Below are 14,496 nucleotides of genomic sequence, written 5' to 3' on the forward strand. Positions count from 1 at the left end.
GCTCCCCAGAGGTAGGGCCAGGGGTGGGGCTGGCTGGCTCCCCAGAGGTCGGGCCAGGGGTGGGGCTGGCTGGCTCCCCAGAGGTAGGCCCAGGGGTGGGGCTGGCTGGCTCCCAGAGGTAGGCCCAGGGGTGGGGGTGGGGGGTGGGAGTAGAGGTGGATGTTAGCAGGGCTGGGCCTGGAACTGTGGAAGGGCTCAGAGGAGTTTTGGAAGATTCCAGAGGTTTCTTTAGTTTTTTCTTCGGGGAGAAGAATTGTTCCTCCTCTGTGGATTCCAGCAGTCTTTTGCTGGGTTTCCTCAGCCGTTTGTTTTCAGAATGTGCTGTGGGAACAAATAATCAATCAACCAAATCAATCTCTAAAAATAAAAAGCTAACTGTTGACATAAAACACTGCTGGTACTGAAAGCCATGGCTTACCTGATGTGTCATCTTGCTTCTCCATCCCCAGGTTCAGATCATGGGACCTGATGCGGTCTGGTGTCCCTCCCTGGCCATCTCTGTAGATCCCATTCACCTCCACAGGCCCCTGCGGTGAGGCCACCCCACCCAGGTCCCCTGGATCCTTCCCTGGCTTCACCGGCCCCTGCTGAGCAAAGGTCTGCCAGCGCTTCTTAGGGGCCACTTTGGTACCCGGGCTCTTGTCGAGGTAGGATGAGGAGTCAACAGCGGAGGGGACAGGAGGAAGAGGAGGGCCGAGGCCAGGCTCAGCCAGGTCAGCGTGCCCAGAGACAAACTCCCTCCCCCAGGCTAGGTCGGCCATCTCGGGAGAGAGACCAGCGATGGTGGCCCGGAGTTTGGCTGGAGGCCTCGGCTTCCTCCGCTGCTGCTTTTCTACTGCGTTCGCCACCATCTGAGCCAGCACCGTTTTCCCTTCAAGTTTGTACGTTTCGTTTTTTATGATGGGTTTATTTTTAGACTTGGGTTTGGCCGGTGTTCTCTTGGTTGTTGGCGAGAGTTCGCATGCTGGCCGTTTTGGATTTTGGTCCCCGTTGGTGTCCAGTCCCCGCCAGCAGCAGCTTTAAGGGGTTGTCTGGTGGTTGGGCGGTGGGTATTACCATGGGTTCTTCCTTGATGAGGTCTGGCAAGGGAGGCATGGTTAGGGGCTTGCCCTCTTTCTCCCTGGTATCATGCATGTCCTTCAGGAGCATCAGGAAAGTACTGAACTTGTAATTAGGCTCAGGTTTAAAGTTAGTGTTAGAGTCCCCAGAGTCTCTCTCCTCCTTCACTAAGGATTTGAATGACAGCTCCTTGATATCTTGGAAAGTGTCCATGGGAGAGAGAGAGGAGGTGGAGGAAGAACAGGAGGATATGTCAGAGACAATGTTCTCTTCCTTGACATTAATAGAGGGTATGACAGGCTTACTGGACCCTGGAGTCACATCTTCAGAGTTTTTCCATGATCCGTTGTGGAGGTGCTTCCAATCAGACTCGGGCTGTTTTTTAGGAGAGCTGTGACTAGCAGAGGATCTGGATTTGTCTGGTGAAGAATCCCTGCTAGTAGACGATTCTGTTCTGATCTGAACGTTATCGCTCACATCATCATCATCATCATCAGAAGAACGCACATTAAGCCTATCGTCTCTCAAGTTTTGGCTTGAGGCCAGCAGAGCCTCTTTGAGTTCCGTCTCCTTCTCTGCTTTCAGGGCCCTGGTCATCAGACGTCTGCTGGCAGGGAGATGCAGAGACTGCTTATCATGATCATTTTTATTTGTCAGTTCAGAAGAGCTGCCCAACTTCTGTTTTGACTGTAAAACATTTGTGTTTTTGTAGTTCTGTAATTTAAAAGAGATTTGTTTGCTAAAATGCTTGGAGATGAGGATATACATCCTCCCATAGGAACTACATGCCTAGGAACCACCATGACCACATGCCTGTCTTTGGTCTTTTCAGGAGGAGTAGCCCGCTCCTTCTTGCCCCCTTTCTCTACCTCTTGTGAGGGTTCAGACGGTTTCTCTGTGTCTTCTTTAGCAGGTTTCTCAGACCGTTTGGGACGCACAATGGTTGGTACAGAATCCAGGTCTGCGTATGGAGAGTCCTTGGGATCTTCTTCTTTCAGTGGATCCGCTGCAGCAGCAGGCATTTGGTTGGCCAAGTCTAGGATGCTTATTGACTCTGTGGGACTTGCAGCTATATGACCAAAGATCTCCGCCAAACCCTTCCTCTTCTTCTTCTTCTTCTGGCAGGGTTTCTTTTGCTGCTACTGTCGTTCGCTACGGCCAGGTCGGCAGCAGGGGGATGTTTGTTTCTGTTGGGGGAGGGCTGAGGGAGGGGGTGCAGTGAGGTTAAAGGAGGAACAAGAGGGGGCCTCGGATGTTTTTTCATCAGGCAGTGGGGAGGACACCCGCTCTTCACCGTTAAAGGCCATGGAAGAAGAGACAGCAGTATTCTTCAGAAGGTCAGGTAGGAGAAACTCAGCTTCCAGCACACTGACTTTCCACGACTCCAACAGACGCTTGGGTATCTACAGGGAGAGATGACAAACATCTGGACAAAAGTGGTCAACTGTCAAAGATGTCCTTATTTCTAAACTATATAGAGTTGTTGTCTTTGTGGAATAGATAGTATGAGTTTAATCTTTAATGTTTTGTGAGACACGCAATGAAACTATTCTGCACCTTTACAACGACAAAAGCGATTTGTGACTTTAAACATATCTCTACTAACAGCAACACACAATGTGAGCTAAATTAAAACCAACAGAAGTTGACAGTTGTCTGTAGTTAGTTACTGTGTATTTGTAGTCCTTTTCCCTCTGTTTCCCTCTCCGTCTCAGCACAGGCAGATCTGAGAACTGCTCTCCTCCTGTGAAGGGGTAGGTAACTTTCCCAGGTACCCAGGCATGGTCTGCCATCTCTGCCACAGTCTCCACGTAATACATACGACAAGGGCGACGACTGGGGACTGGAACAACAGAAAACACAAACACAACTTGTTTTAACATTGATACAAAATGTTATAGGAGAAACTCAAAAGTGTTTAAATGCTTGTCATTACACAAAGACACACTGAGCTGGTACATTGAGTTGAAGTAGTTTATAGTTAACTGTCAGAGGATGCCCCCATACTATTTGCCATTATATACCACAAACGATGTCAACTTTGGAGTGATTGTGGATAACACATTTTAGATCCAGGTGGTTATTTCTTCTCTCTCGCTGTTATATCCCCCACAGAACCCAGAGGAGAGCTTCACTTCCTTCCCCCACAGAACCCAGAGGAGAGCTTCACTTCCTTCCCCCACAGAACCCAGAAGAGAGCTTCACTTCCTTCCCCCACAGAACCCAGAGGAGAGCTTCACTTCCTTCCCCCACAGAACCCAGAGGAGAGCTTCACTTCCTTCCCCACAGAACCCAGAGGAGAGCTTCACTTCCTTCCCCACAGAACCCAGAGGAGAGCTTCACTTCCTTCCCCACAGAACCCAGAGGAGAGCTTCACTTCCTTCCCCCACAGAACCCAGAGGAGAGCTTCACTTCCTTCCCCCACAGAACCAAGAAGAGAGCTTCACTTCCTTCCCCTACAGAACCAAGAGAGCTTCACTTCCTTCCCCCACAGAACCAAGAGAGCTTCACTTCCTTCCCCCACAGAACCAAGAAGAGAGCTTCACTTCCTTCCCCCACAGAACCCAGAGGAGAGCTTCCCTTCCTTCCCCCAAGGAACCCAGAGGACAGCTTCCCTTCCTTCCCCCATAGAACCCAGAGGACAGCTTCCCTTCCTTCCCCCATAGAACCCAGAGGACAGCTTCCCTTCCTTCCCCTATAGAACCCAGAGGACAGCTTCTCTTCCTTCCCCCACGGAACCCAGAGGAGAGCTTCCCTTCCTTCCCCCAAGGAACCCAGAGGAGAGCTTCCCTTTCTTCTCCCAAGGAACCCAGAGGAGAGCTTCCCTTCCTTCTCCCAAGGAACCCAGAGGAGAGCTTCCCTTTCTTCCCCAAAGGAACCCAGAGGAGAGCTTCTCTTTCTTCCCCAAAGGAACCCAGAGGAGAGCTTCCCTTCCTTCTCCCAAGGAACCCAGAGGAGAGCTTCCCTTTCTTCCCCAAAGGAACCCAGAGGAGAGCTTCCCTTTCATCCCCAAAGGAACCCAGAGGAGAGCTTCCCTTCCTTCCCACTTATAATCAATGCTTCATGCCCTGACATAAGAATACACCCATCCTGCGATAGGTTTAGATCCAAAACCAATAATACAACTTCCCACCTTTCATGCGTGTGTGTATCCCCTCCAGAGGATCTATGGTAACTCTACAGGGCCACCAGGGGCGGCGGTTGAACTTGGCCCAGACCAGATCTCCCTCCAAGTACTGTACTGCTGGGAGGGGCTTCTTCTTTGGGCTGTTGGACTGAACAAAAAAAATAAACAAAGGACTTATCACACATATAGGATCATCCCTTTGACAGTTCAAAACTCTAATGGTAAAAGGGATTTCTTGTATCTTACTATATGTTATTCAAAAATAATTATTTGTATCTCAAATTCAAATGTGAAAGAAATACTGTTATCAAATCAACATTATTTTGATTAATATAAAACTAGCCTATATGTTTGATCAGCATATAGTGTACGCAAAATTTAAAAAAAATCTAAATATCTTCTTGACAAATACTGTTCCAGGAGATTACACAGTATTTACAGAACTGGAGATAATGTCAGATAAGATCAGATAACTTTTAGAGCTACCCAGGATGCATCTGCCCCAAGGGTTATTATTATTATTATTGTTATTATTATTATGATTATCAGTAAGAGAGGAAACTCACATTAGAATTGGTTCCAACAGGTGAGATGAGACCATTGTCATGTGTGTCTCCTGTCATCGCACTGTCACTGTCACTGTCCGAGTCCTGGTCCATACTCCAGCCATCCCCCATGGACATGTCAGGCAGGGCACTGGGGCTCAGAGTAGGGTCCAGTTCAGACAGACTCTTAGACATCAGGTTGAGAACAGAGGGTTTGTATGTGCTGGTATGGCCTAACCCTGAACCAGAGGTGGTGTTAGAGTCTGTGACCGTTCTGTCTCTGGGGGACTTAGAAGAGTGTTGTTGAAAAGGTACCAACTCTTCCTCCTCATCCTCCTCATCCTCCCTGTCCCCACTGTCAAACAAGGTGGACTCAAAATGCAGGTATCCATTGGGGATGGGGGAGCAGCGCTCCAAACTATCAGAACTAACAGGAGAGAAACCGTTCTGATCCCGCATGGAAACCTCGCAGGGTTCTGTCTCCTCGTTACCAGTAGAGGGGGGCAGTCGGACCAGAGGAGCCCCAAAACTAGAGCCTCCCACTGGGCTGTGAGAGTGCAAATGGTTCCTGGCATGGAGGTCCTTGGGTTGGGTCCCGGGTCCCAGATCAGACCCAGGTCTGTGTACCATAGTGGAGAGGTCCTGGAGCCTCAGCAGAGGACTGTAGCAGTGGGGCCTCTCCCTCTCTGCTTGGTTATACCCGTAGCTAGGTGCCTGTTTGAGGGAGGAGGTTGACAGTTGCATGGTCGTCGAAGGTTGGTCTGTTGAGCCACGCTTGGCGCTGCTGTTGCACTGGTTTCTATACGAAGTGGTGGAAACTGAAAGGCGATTGGGGGGCCTCAGCTCTGGCTGGCCTGAGCTATAAGATGTGGCTGAAGCTGAGCCGCCCCGAAGAGCCCGTCTGTATGAAGAATTCATGTTGTCATGGCTCCTTCCTGTCATTGTAAAAGAAAATGCAGGTTAGGGTGGTTGAGGTAAACCTTCTAGCAAACAACCACGTTTTTTTCCTATCCAGCTTACAGTGTGGTCAATTCATATGGTTCAGACTCATGCACTGTTTGAAATAGCTACAATGTTACAAAACAGTTGTTAAAAAACACAAGAATGTATATAAACCATACTGTCTGTGTGTAAATAACAACTCACATTCCACGCGACAATAACATAAAGAAAGACTACCGCATAGCCTACACGTAATAATACGACATTTGCATGGCTTCCCCTCTGAAGGCCGTCCGTAGTGGCAGCAGAGAAGACAAAAGATCAGGAAAACCCAGCGAGCGACCGGTGTGCTCTGCCCCGTTCACAATAAAATCATATCTACTCGTTCTGGGTTTTTTTATATCAAAATAGAACGATCGCAAATACTGAAACGATAGATCTGTGCAACATTGATCGCGCTGCCAACCTGACTGTCTGTAGGGGAGTCAAATACAGTCAAAAGCCATCATACAGAATGGCTCACACAAGTAGCCTACACAGAGCCTATAAACCGACATAGGAAGCATCCATTCTAACTCACAAAAGGACGGTTCAAAACGTGTAAAAACATCGTCTGTTTTAAAAAACGCAATAATCTTACCATTTGGAGGTCGGTCACAATAACACCAACTGCGGGTCTTTCAGATTGGGGCATGAAGCGTGTGTTTTTTTCGATTTGTGAAAGCGGATCTGCACAATCCCAGCAGTAGCAGCAGCACTAGGCCAAGAAAGACCAACAGCTCTCATTCTCTCCCCTTCACCTCCTGTCCTATCTCACCAGCGGCGGCCTTTCCAAAACAGTCACCAATAGACCAAAGAAAAATGTAACCTTCCATTTTAGTGCATAAAAAGTCAGTGTAGCGTACACCACCTCAGTCCCTAGCAATTACAATATCATTTTTACTACATGGTTGTTTTGCGGGCTGTCGAAATGCCCCTCCAGTTATGTTAAAACAAACCGTGCTAGACGGACTGGCTGTGTTGGCGAGCAGAGCTGAGCAACCAATCCGCACAGCCACCCAACCCCCTGTCTGCGAAGCCGCGGATCACAGCACATCGGGCCCGGGCACTCTCTCAACCTATCAGTCCTCAGTCACTAGAGAACACTGGTCTACAGTCACACTGACGAATCCAGATGTAGGCTACTATATCCCCTCGTGTGTTTTAGTCAACATACACGAAACCCTTGGCTAGATAAAGACTATTTAATATGGGGTTATGTGAGTGGAAGGTATGTCACATTGATAAACCATTGCGCCATTGGTTTCCTTATCCCAACAAAGGCGTAACTTGCTTCCTCCATTTTGGATAGCAGAGAGGTTGGAGAGAGTGATGATTCTGTGACCACAACGAACACGGATCAATAGTTCGAATGTGGTCGACTGGAAAACAGCGCAAGCGGATGCGGCCTAGTCAAAGTTTTAAAATAGACTATGCGCCATATTGCCTGACAGCAGAGAAAATAGGCCATGTCCGCAGCAATACACATGTCAATGTGGGGGGGGGCAAATCGCTAACTGAAGTCGGACCCCTGGACACCATGTCAATGGGGTGCAATATAATATTATTAATTCGGCTAAATGCTTATCCGTTTTTTTTCCGCGTTTCCGCGTATCCTTCAATAAGTTCGCATTAAAAAAATAACAGTGACAGCAGCCTTTAATGCAGAGAAGAATACGCCTTGCATAGTGGCCACACAAAAGGCTCGCCATACTTCGTGCCCTACTGCCACTGTAATAAACTCGCTTCGCACAATACCCATCACTGGTACATCGAAATGACAGTTGTCAAATAGGCTACAGACATGATTTTATAGCCAATTCTAATGAATCATATTACCTGATAGGATATTTGCCTCGGCTGCTCTTCATTGATAACCAATCTGTAGATTTGTAGCCTTATGAGGCCGTCACTCAGAACGTAGGGCGAAGAGAATGAACATTCAATGTCACAGGACAAAAATAAGAAAATTAGTTTAGATTTTTTTTCTCTCGAAGTGGCCCAATGTTTTATGTTGAAATTATATTTAAAGGTGTTGTTCTTTTTTTTCCTCATTCAATATTGGTTTCTCAGTTCTATGAGATTTCACAACACAGGCCATATGTAATTCTAGGCCTATGTGAAGACACGATACCCAGGTTTATGTACGTAAATCTTCTTAGAAAAAATATTATAGGATGCGAATATCAGGTATAAACAGTATTTATTATATTTATTTTAGAGTGGTTGGACATGCAATCAGTGTTTTATAAAGGTGGAGTCCACTGGCTCATAGGGGGAACTGGACCCCATGATATGATAAGATACAGATTTTTGTCTGCACTTTACAAATGGAAATGATCTCCACTGTTGTTTATACACTACACTATTAAAATGTCATTGACAGTCAAGACAATATCATTTTAGAATGACCATTTCACTTTAATTTTTGGTCATACATACAGAAAACGATCTTATCGTTACACATAATCCACCATAAAGCATTTTCTCTGTTGGTTAAAATGATAGTTCGTACTCAACACCATTCTGGGTTTGCTTTAATCAATTGATAGTTAACTTGTGAGAACAAAGAATAAAGGATAATACAGTACATTGAGAAGACAAAACCATTAATATTCACAAAGAGTTAGAAATAACAATTCCCTTGTCGTCAAATAAGTATTATGAGAGGTTTTCAGATGCACTGTGTTCGTGTCAGTTTATTATTTTGTCATCTTTATTTAACTAGGCAAGTCCGTTAAGAACAAATTCTTATTTACAATGACGGCCTACCCGGCCAAAATCTCCCCTAACTTGGACGACGCTGGGCCAATTGTGCACCACCCTATGGGACTCCCAATCACAGCCGGTTGTGATACAGCCCGGGATCGAACTCGGGTCTGAAGTGACGCCTCTAGCACTGCGGTGGAGTGCCTTAGACCGCTGTGCCACTCGGGAGGCCCAAAAGTTCAAACACAATTTCAAAAAACATGTTGTAACAATGTTATATTGCATGAAATCCTGTGTATAAATATGCTATGTATAAATACAAATAAAAAATATGTTATACCATACAACACAAAAAGACACAAACACTGCCACACGTACTCTGGGAGATGCTTAAGATTCATGTTTTGCTAGTGTGTTTTGTGTTGTTTCCTACTAAGATTCATGTTTTGCTAGTGTGTTTTGTGTTGTTTTCTACTCAGATGCATTTTCAATGTGGAAAATATCAGGAGGACAAGCAAACTACTAATGATAAAAGCACATTATATCAGAGCATAAAATAAACAGATGAATGAAAGTCAGATATTTAAAAATTTAAACAAAACATCAACCCTTCTCCAGACAGCGAGCATTTGACTAGATTATGACGAATAGTAGGCTATTTCTCATTCCTGTTTAGCTAAAGTATATTGATTGTATTTATTATATGCTTTATCATGCAATTTCTGTAAAATAAGATAACAAACTTTTTGAATAAAAGAGAGCGATTTCAGTCTTTGGATAGGGACAGATGACATGGTGACAATATCAGCAGAGTGCAATGAAGAGAGGAGGAGCCATTCATTAGTAACCAGTGCCAGACATATCCAAAAGTCAACCAATATTTTGGCTACATGAGTCCCTGCTGGTCATCAACACCCTTTAGGACAAGCACTCAAATATGATTTCCAGGCAATAGATAGAGACGCAGGCATAACTACTCGTTAGGTTCCTCCACTTTGCCAGTAGGCTCACGCAAGCCTCGTTTCTGCATCAGGTTGTAAGGGAAAGGTGCCACTTCGAAGCTGGCATAGTCCAATTTCTTGGTACCATCACAGCTGGCATAGTCCAGTTTCTTGGCTCCGCCGACGCAGTTACTGAAGCCTAGTTTCTTGGTACCATCACAGCTCCCGTACTCCAGTTTCTTGAGCCGAGCCAGAGTCTTGATGCTACCAGGAGGCCTGCCAGGGCTAACCTTGTAGCCTGCCGCTTTGGTCGTACCCAGAGGCCTGCCGGGACTGGTCTTGAACCCTGCAGCTTTCGTGGTCCCCAACGGACGCCCAGTGCTTGTCCGGTAACCGGCTGACTTCGTGGTCCCTGAGGGTCTCCCTCTACGGCCGGACTTAACGACGCCTCCTTTCTTTTTCTTGGAGCTCTCTGTCCCAGTTGGAGCCTCACTGGGCCCTCGGATCCTCACTGTCTGAGGGTGGAACTCATTCTGGGTCTCTTGTTGCATTTGACAGGGCATGGGCTTGTGCAGGTTTGGGTGGGGCAGCTGTAGAGTAGGGGGTGGAGGCGAAGGGTAGAATTTGTTGGATTGCGAGCTACATAAGTCAAAGTGGCTGGTTGGTTGTTGACACTCCTCTGCAAGGCCACTCATGCAATAGTCATTGCTGCTGCCAGTGACTTGGTGCATCATTTTCTGTTGAGGGGTACAAATGAAAGGGAAGCAGGTTTAGAGTCATTGAATTGGTATGTGTGACACAAACTTACGAGCATGCACATAAACACACACACAATAAGAACCTAAGTTGGTGATGCACATCACTATGTAATGCATATGTTATAAAGTATCTATTCTATGCGCAAACATCTTGTCCAACATTATTAATTAGAAGAGGCTATTGTTGCAAAACCATATCGGCGGTGTTAATACAATACGCAACGTAGTGTCTCGCTATTATGCGTTTACAACCCAATAATACAACAGCCGTATAAATGGGGCAATGGGCGCTACTACAACGAAATACCACGAATAAAACTGCTGCATTTGCGAGTACATTTTGAGAACATTAAAAACCACAAACCTCATTTGTAGGCGGATCATAGAATGCAAAGGGTTAAATATGAAACCTATTTTCCATTCTTGACCTCCATAACATCCTAAAAACGCATGTATTCTACGCCTTTATATTCCATGGATATTAACTTGATCCTGGATGACATTATGCGCCGGGTATTTGATATTTATTTCTTCTTCTAAGGACAGAGGTTTAAGTGAGAAAGGCAACCATTTTCCTCTGGTTTCTTTCTTTTATAAAATAGGAGGGGCTCAAAGCGCAGGCGCGCCAGACTTTAAGGAAACCTTGCACCCCTATAAAGACATTTACTATAATAAAAATATGGCATGTAATCCGGACATATTTCGATCAAGAATATAGGATAGTATGTTTTTTATTTTTAATCTTTGTTTTGAAATTGTGGACATTGTGTCCAGGAAATGAGGTAACAGTTTCGAAACAGTTTTAGAAACGGTCGTCACTAGTGACAGCCAGTCATAAACCCCGCCCATTTCTACGTCTCGTCTTAAAATGTGATTTTAAACCTTAACATTACACCTAACATTACCTACACTGCTAACATTATGCCTAACCGTAACCTTATATTAAGACCAAAAAGCAAATTTGTGTTTTCATAACATTTTACGATATAGGTCATTTTTACTTGCGGCTGTGGTAACTAGTGGGAACCTTTATAAACAGAGGTTAATCAATACTGTACTTTCAGTAGGTGGTAGTATAACAAAGACAAACATTAAGTACAGGATAAAAACTAGCTTGATCTACTAAACCGTGTAATATAACTACATTTGACCTGACGTTAGTGGGAAAGCAATCTAATTTACAGAACTCACATCAGTTTCTTGTGTACAGTTTCATACATATTCACATTTCAGTCGCATCGCTAGTTCTTCACTGTCTGATTGTCAAACAGTAGTTTGCCTCTGTGAAACTGTAAACAAATATTTTCTATACTCATTTATTTGACTGCATCCGCAAATCAACTAGCCTCACTATTTATGAGGCTACAAATCAACTAGCCTCACTATTTATGAGGCTACAAATCAACTAGCCTCACTATTTATGAGGCTACAAATCAACTAGCCTCACTATTTACGACGCTACAAATCAACTAGCCTCGCTCTGGCTTTTTACGAGACTACTAGCCTCGCAAAAGCATAACGAAGCTACAAATCAACTAGCTTCGCTCTGGCTATAAATAAACACCAAAAAAACAGAGAAATCCAGTGTTTTGTTTATAATACATCATATTTAATATGAGCTACATGTTGTGTGTATGAACTGACATGTATGTGGACCTGATAGATACATTTAAAAACATGAACATGTAGTGTATGTCAATTGTAAGTTTTTTGTCTGTAATGTTTTTTTGGTTATGTGTCCGGGACCCCAGTAAGACTAGCTGTCACCATCAGCGTCGACGAATGAGGATCCTAACAAATCAAAACAAACATGACAACAGAAAGACTACATTTACTGTAATACGTTGTACTGTTGAGCTTAAAGCTGGGAAGCAATAATACACATAGGCAAGGCATTTCCCAGTTACATTGTTCCACTAGTCATTCATTCCCTATTGAGTTCACAGGACTTAGGTCCAGTTGATTAAGCAAAACGCTTAAAACAACAACAACAAAAATACCCCCAAATGGCACCCTATTCCCTCAGCCTGGTCTCGTAGCCCTTAATAGCTCTACATATGGTAGGGAGTATGGTGTAATTTGGGACACAACCTATGCCAGTTATTAGGGCTCCCTAATGATCTTGTTCCGTTTCTGTATCTTGGTAAACATGTCCACATACTTGTCCCTGACGCTGACTGTCATTCCACCCAGGATGGAGGGGGTCAGACTGGGTAGAGAGAGAACAGAGAAGACATTCAGACTTGAAGCAGCATGTACAAACCAGCTCATAATCACTATATTTCACAGACTTTATGGTGAGGATTTTAGTCAGGAGAAACAAGTAATGTAACCCCTAAAATGTCAATGTTTCTGATTCTGTAGGTGGACTGTGATTCCATTATTCTTTCATCCACTGTGGCTTGGTGTTATGTATATTTAGTATTAGCTTTTCAGCAGCCTCCTCTGGGAGTTCCTAGTTCCTACCTTAGTCTTCAGCTTGAGCGTCTCTCCTTTGACCAAGAAGCCATTCAGAGCAACTCTCAGGTCTTTGAGGTTGGCACCATCCAGAGGCTGGGAAAGAGACACAGGATTAAGAAAATGTCAAATACATGCAAATCATTCATCTGCAAATGATAAAACATGTTTCTCAGTCAAATGTAATTTACTAGGAGTAGAAACTAATTAAGTGTAGATGTGTTGGTTGTTACCAGTGTTGGGGAGTAGTGAACTACAAATAGTTAAACAAGTAATTTCCTTACATTTTGCAGTATCTTGGTGGTAGTTTAACTAAATTCGAATATTAGTACTGTTTTCAGTAGTTCATATTTTGTTTGCCATGTAGTGGTGTTTTCTGCATCAGACCTTCCCAACACTTGAAACATCGTTTTTGTGTTTAATAGGCTGAATTACACTTGTCATGTTAACGTCTGGCTTTTGAGTGATAATATTCTTGCAAATTGTAGTCAATTACATTTTAGATATGATAATTTTTCACGAAGTAGTTTGGATGTAGTGAAATACACTTATAAACTATTTAATATGTATATATATTAGTAAACTATATTTTTCTTATGGGTAACTTTAGTGTAACTTAACTTATTCCAGTTCGAAGTAATTGGTAGCTTAGTAAAGTACATTTTCAGAGTAGCTTCCTAACACTGGTTGATACATTGCATCAAGCTTGATCATTAATTCAACTAGTTTTGTTACTGTTATGGTATCAGACAGGTCTGTCAAATCTAATGACTGTTAAACATAAGTCCTCGTGGACGCGAGCTGTACCGATTTCAAAGTGACGATGTAACTATAGGGTTTAGGTGAAGAGGTTCAGTTAACTATATGTTCTTTTACAACAGAAAATAAACGTTAAATATTGAGTGTCTTACCTAGCTGTCCTCCTTGCCTCAAAGGTGCTGCCATTTTATCCTGGGTAGTGCTACCCGGGTACCGTGGGACGTCGCTACCCTAAACCCTAACCTTAACCCCTACTACAGTTCCCTAACCTTAACCATAACCTCAAATCTTACCTTAACCATTTTAAATGTCAAATTCAATGGAGTAACCTCGGAGTTGGGACGAGGAGAGGAATCACGATTGCATGGACCATTTCTCATACTGCTGACTAGGGTGAAACTCAATGCGCATGCGTGTGTCTTAAACATTAGGAGCCGCTTTAAATTCTGGATAGTTGCTTTTGCATCCTGCCAGTCCGTTGTATTTATTCACTGTGAATTATTATATATCGTTTTTATACCATTTATTTCAGCTTGATAACCTGCATATGCATTTGAATAGCAATAGACCTATTCACACTATTATCCACAAAATTCATGGTATTTATTGTGATTAATTATTTTAATAACGAGATCACGTTGAAGTTCCCATTCGCAACCACACGGTGGGAGTAAAGCCCAGATGAAGGGGACGGGTGAGGTACGTCGGCCAATGACGTAAACGCAGCACTATACCGGGGGTTTCGTTTTATCTGACTCGGGTTACCCCGGCGTGAGAAATTTGAATCGGGTGAAAAGTGATTGCATTTGTTTAGGAACCGGGCTGGCTCCCGAGCGTGAGCCAGGTGTCCAGCTCTGGCCGTCGGCGTTGTCGGCTCAAAACACAAGTGACGTAATTAAACACGTGGTGGAGGGATGAGTTGGATTCTGTGTTTCCACATGCAAAAGTGATTAAGACAAACGATTTATCTGCCTTCCCAATCCTAGTTTGAAAAGTCAAACATTTTTTTATGGAAAAGAGATGTTACTGGGCGATGCACCATGCTGCCTTGTTGACAACCTGACAGAGAGACGCAGAGTAAATGTTTGATTTGAGTATTGCGCTCCTCCCTCCCCGCTTTCGCCTGATGTTGTGAGGGAGCGTTTCCCCGTTCATCTCGG

General features: G+C 44.2%; 2 protein-coding genes across 3 annotated transcripts; both read right to left on the reverse strand.

The window, feature by feature from the left end:
• Positions 1-2,198: 2,198 nt before the first annotated feature.
• LOC127923073 (histone-lysine N-methyltransferase, H3 lysine-36 specific-like) lies at positions 2,199-7,659 on the reverse strand. The gene is made up of 5 exons (XM_052507003.1): positions 7,552-7,659; positions 4,753-5,666; positions 4,193-4,334; positions 2,730-2,902; positions 2,199-2,462 (listed from the first exon to the last, which is right to left on the reverse strand). Exons 2-5 carry the CDS (start codon positions 5,647-5,649, stop codon positions 2,199-2,201), a joined length of 1,476 nt encoding a protein of 491 aa, XP_052362963.1. The 5' UTR covers positions 5,650-5,666; positions 7,552-7,659.
• Positions 7,660-8,410: 751 nt separating this feature from the next.
• Positions 8,411-13,746, reverse strand: LOC127923072 (UPF0461 protein C5orf24 homolog). 2 transcript variants are annotated; one of them, XM_052507002.1, is made up of 4 exons: positions 13,492-13,746; positions 12,587-12,675; positions 12,282-12,329; positions 8,411-10,099 (listed from the first exon to the last, which is right to left on the reverse strand). In XM_052507002.1, exons 1-4 carry the CDS (start codon positions 13,520-13,522, stop codon positions 9,395-9,397), a joined length of 873 nt encoding a protein of 290 aa, XP_052362962.1. In that variant the 5' UTR covers positions 13,523-13,746; the 3' UTR covers positions 8,411-9,394. The 2 variants fall into 2 exon arrangements, with proteins under 2 accessions (XP_052362962.1, XP_052362961.1); XM_052507001.1 differs by having other exon boundaries at positions 12,587-12,673; positions 13,630-13,734.
• Positions 13,747-14,496: the final 750 nt, after the last annotated feature.

Source organism: Oncorhynchus keta, unplaced genomic scaffold (genome assembly GCF_023373465.1).
Source record: "Oncorhynchus keta strain PuntledgeMale-10-30-2019 unplaced genomic scaffold, Oket_V2 Un_contig_28182_pilon_pilon, whole genome shotgun sequence".
Taxonomy (NCBI): domain Eukaryota; kingdom Metazoa; phylum Chordata; class Actinopteri; order Salmoniformes; family Salmonidae; genus Oncorhynchus; species Oncorhynchus keta.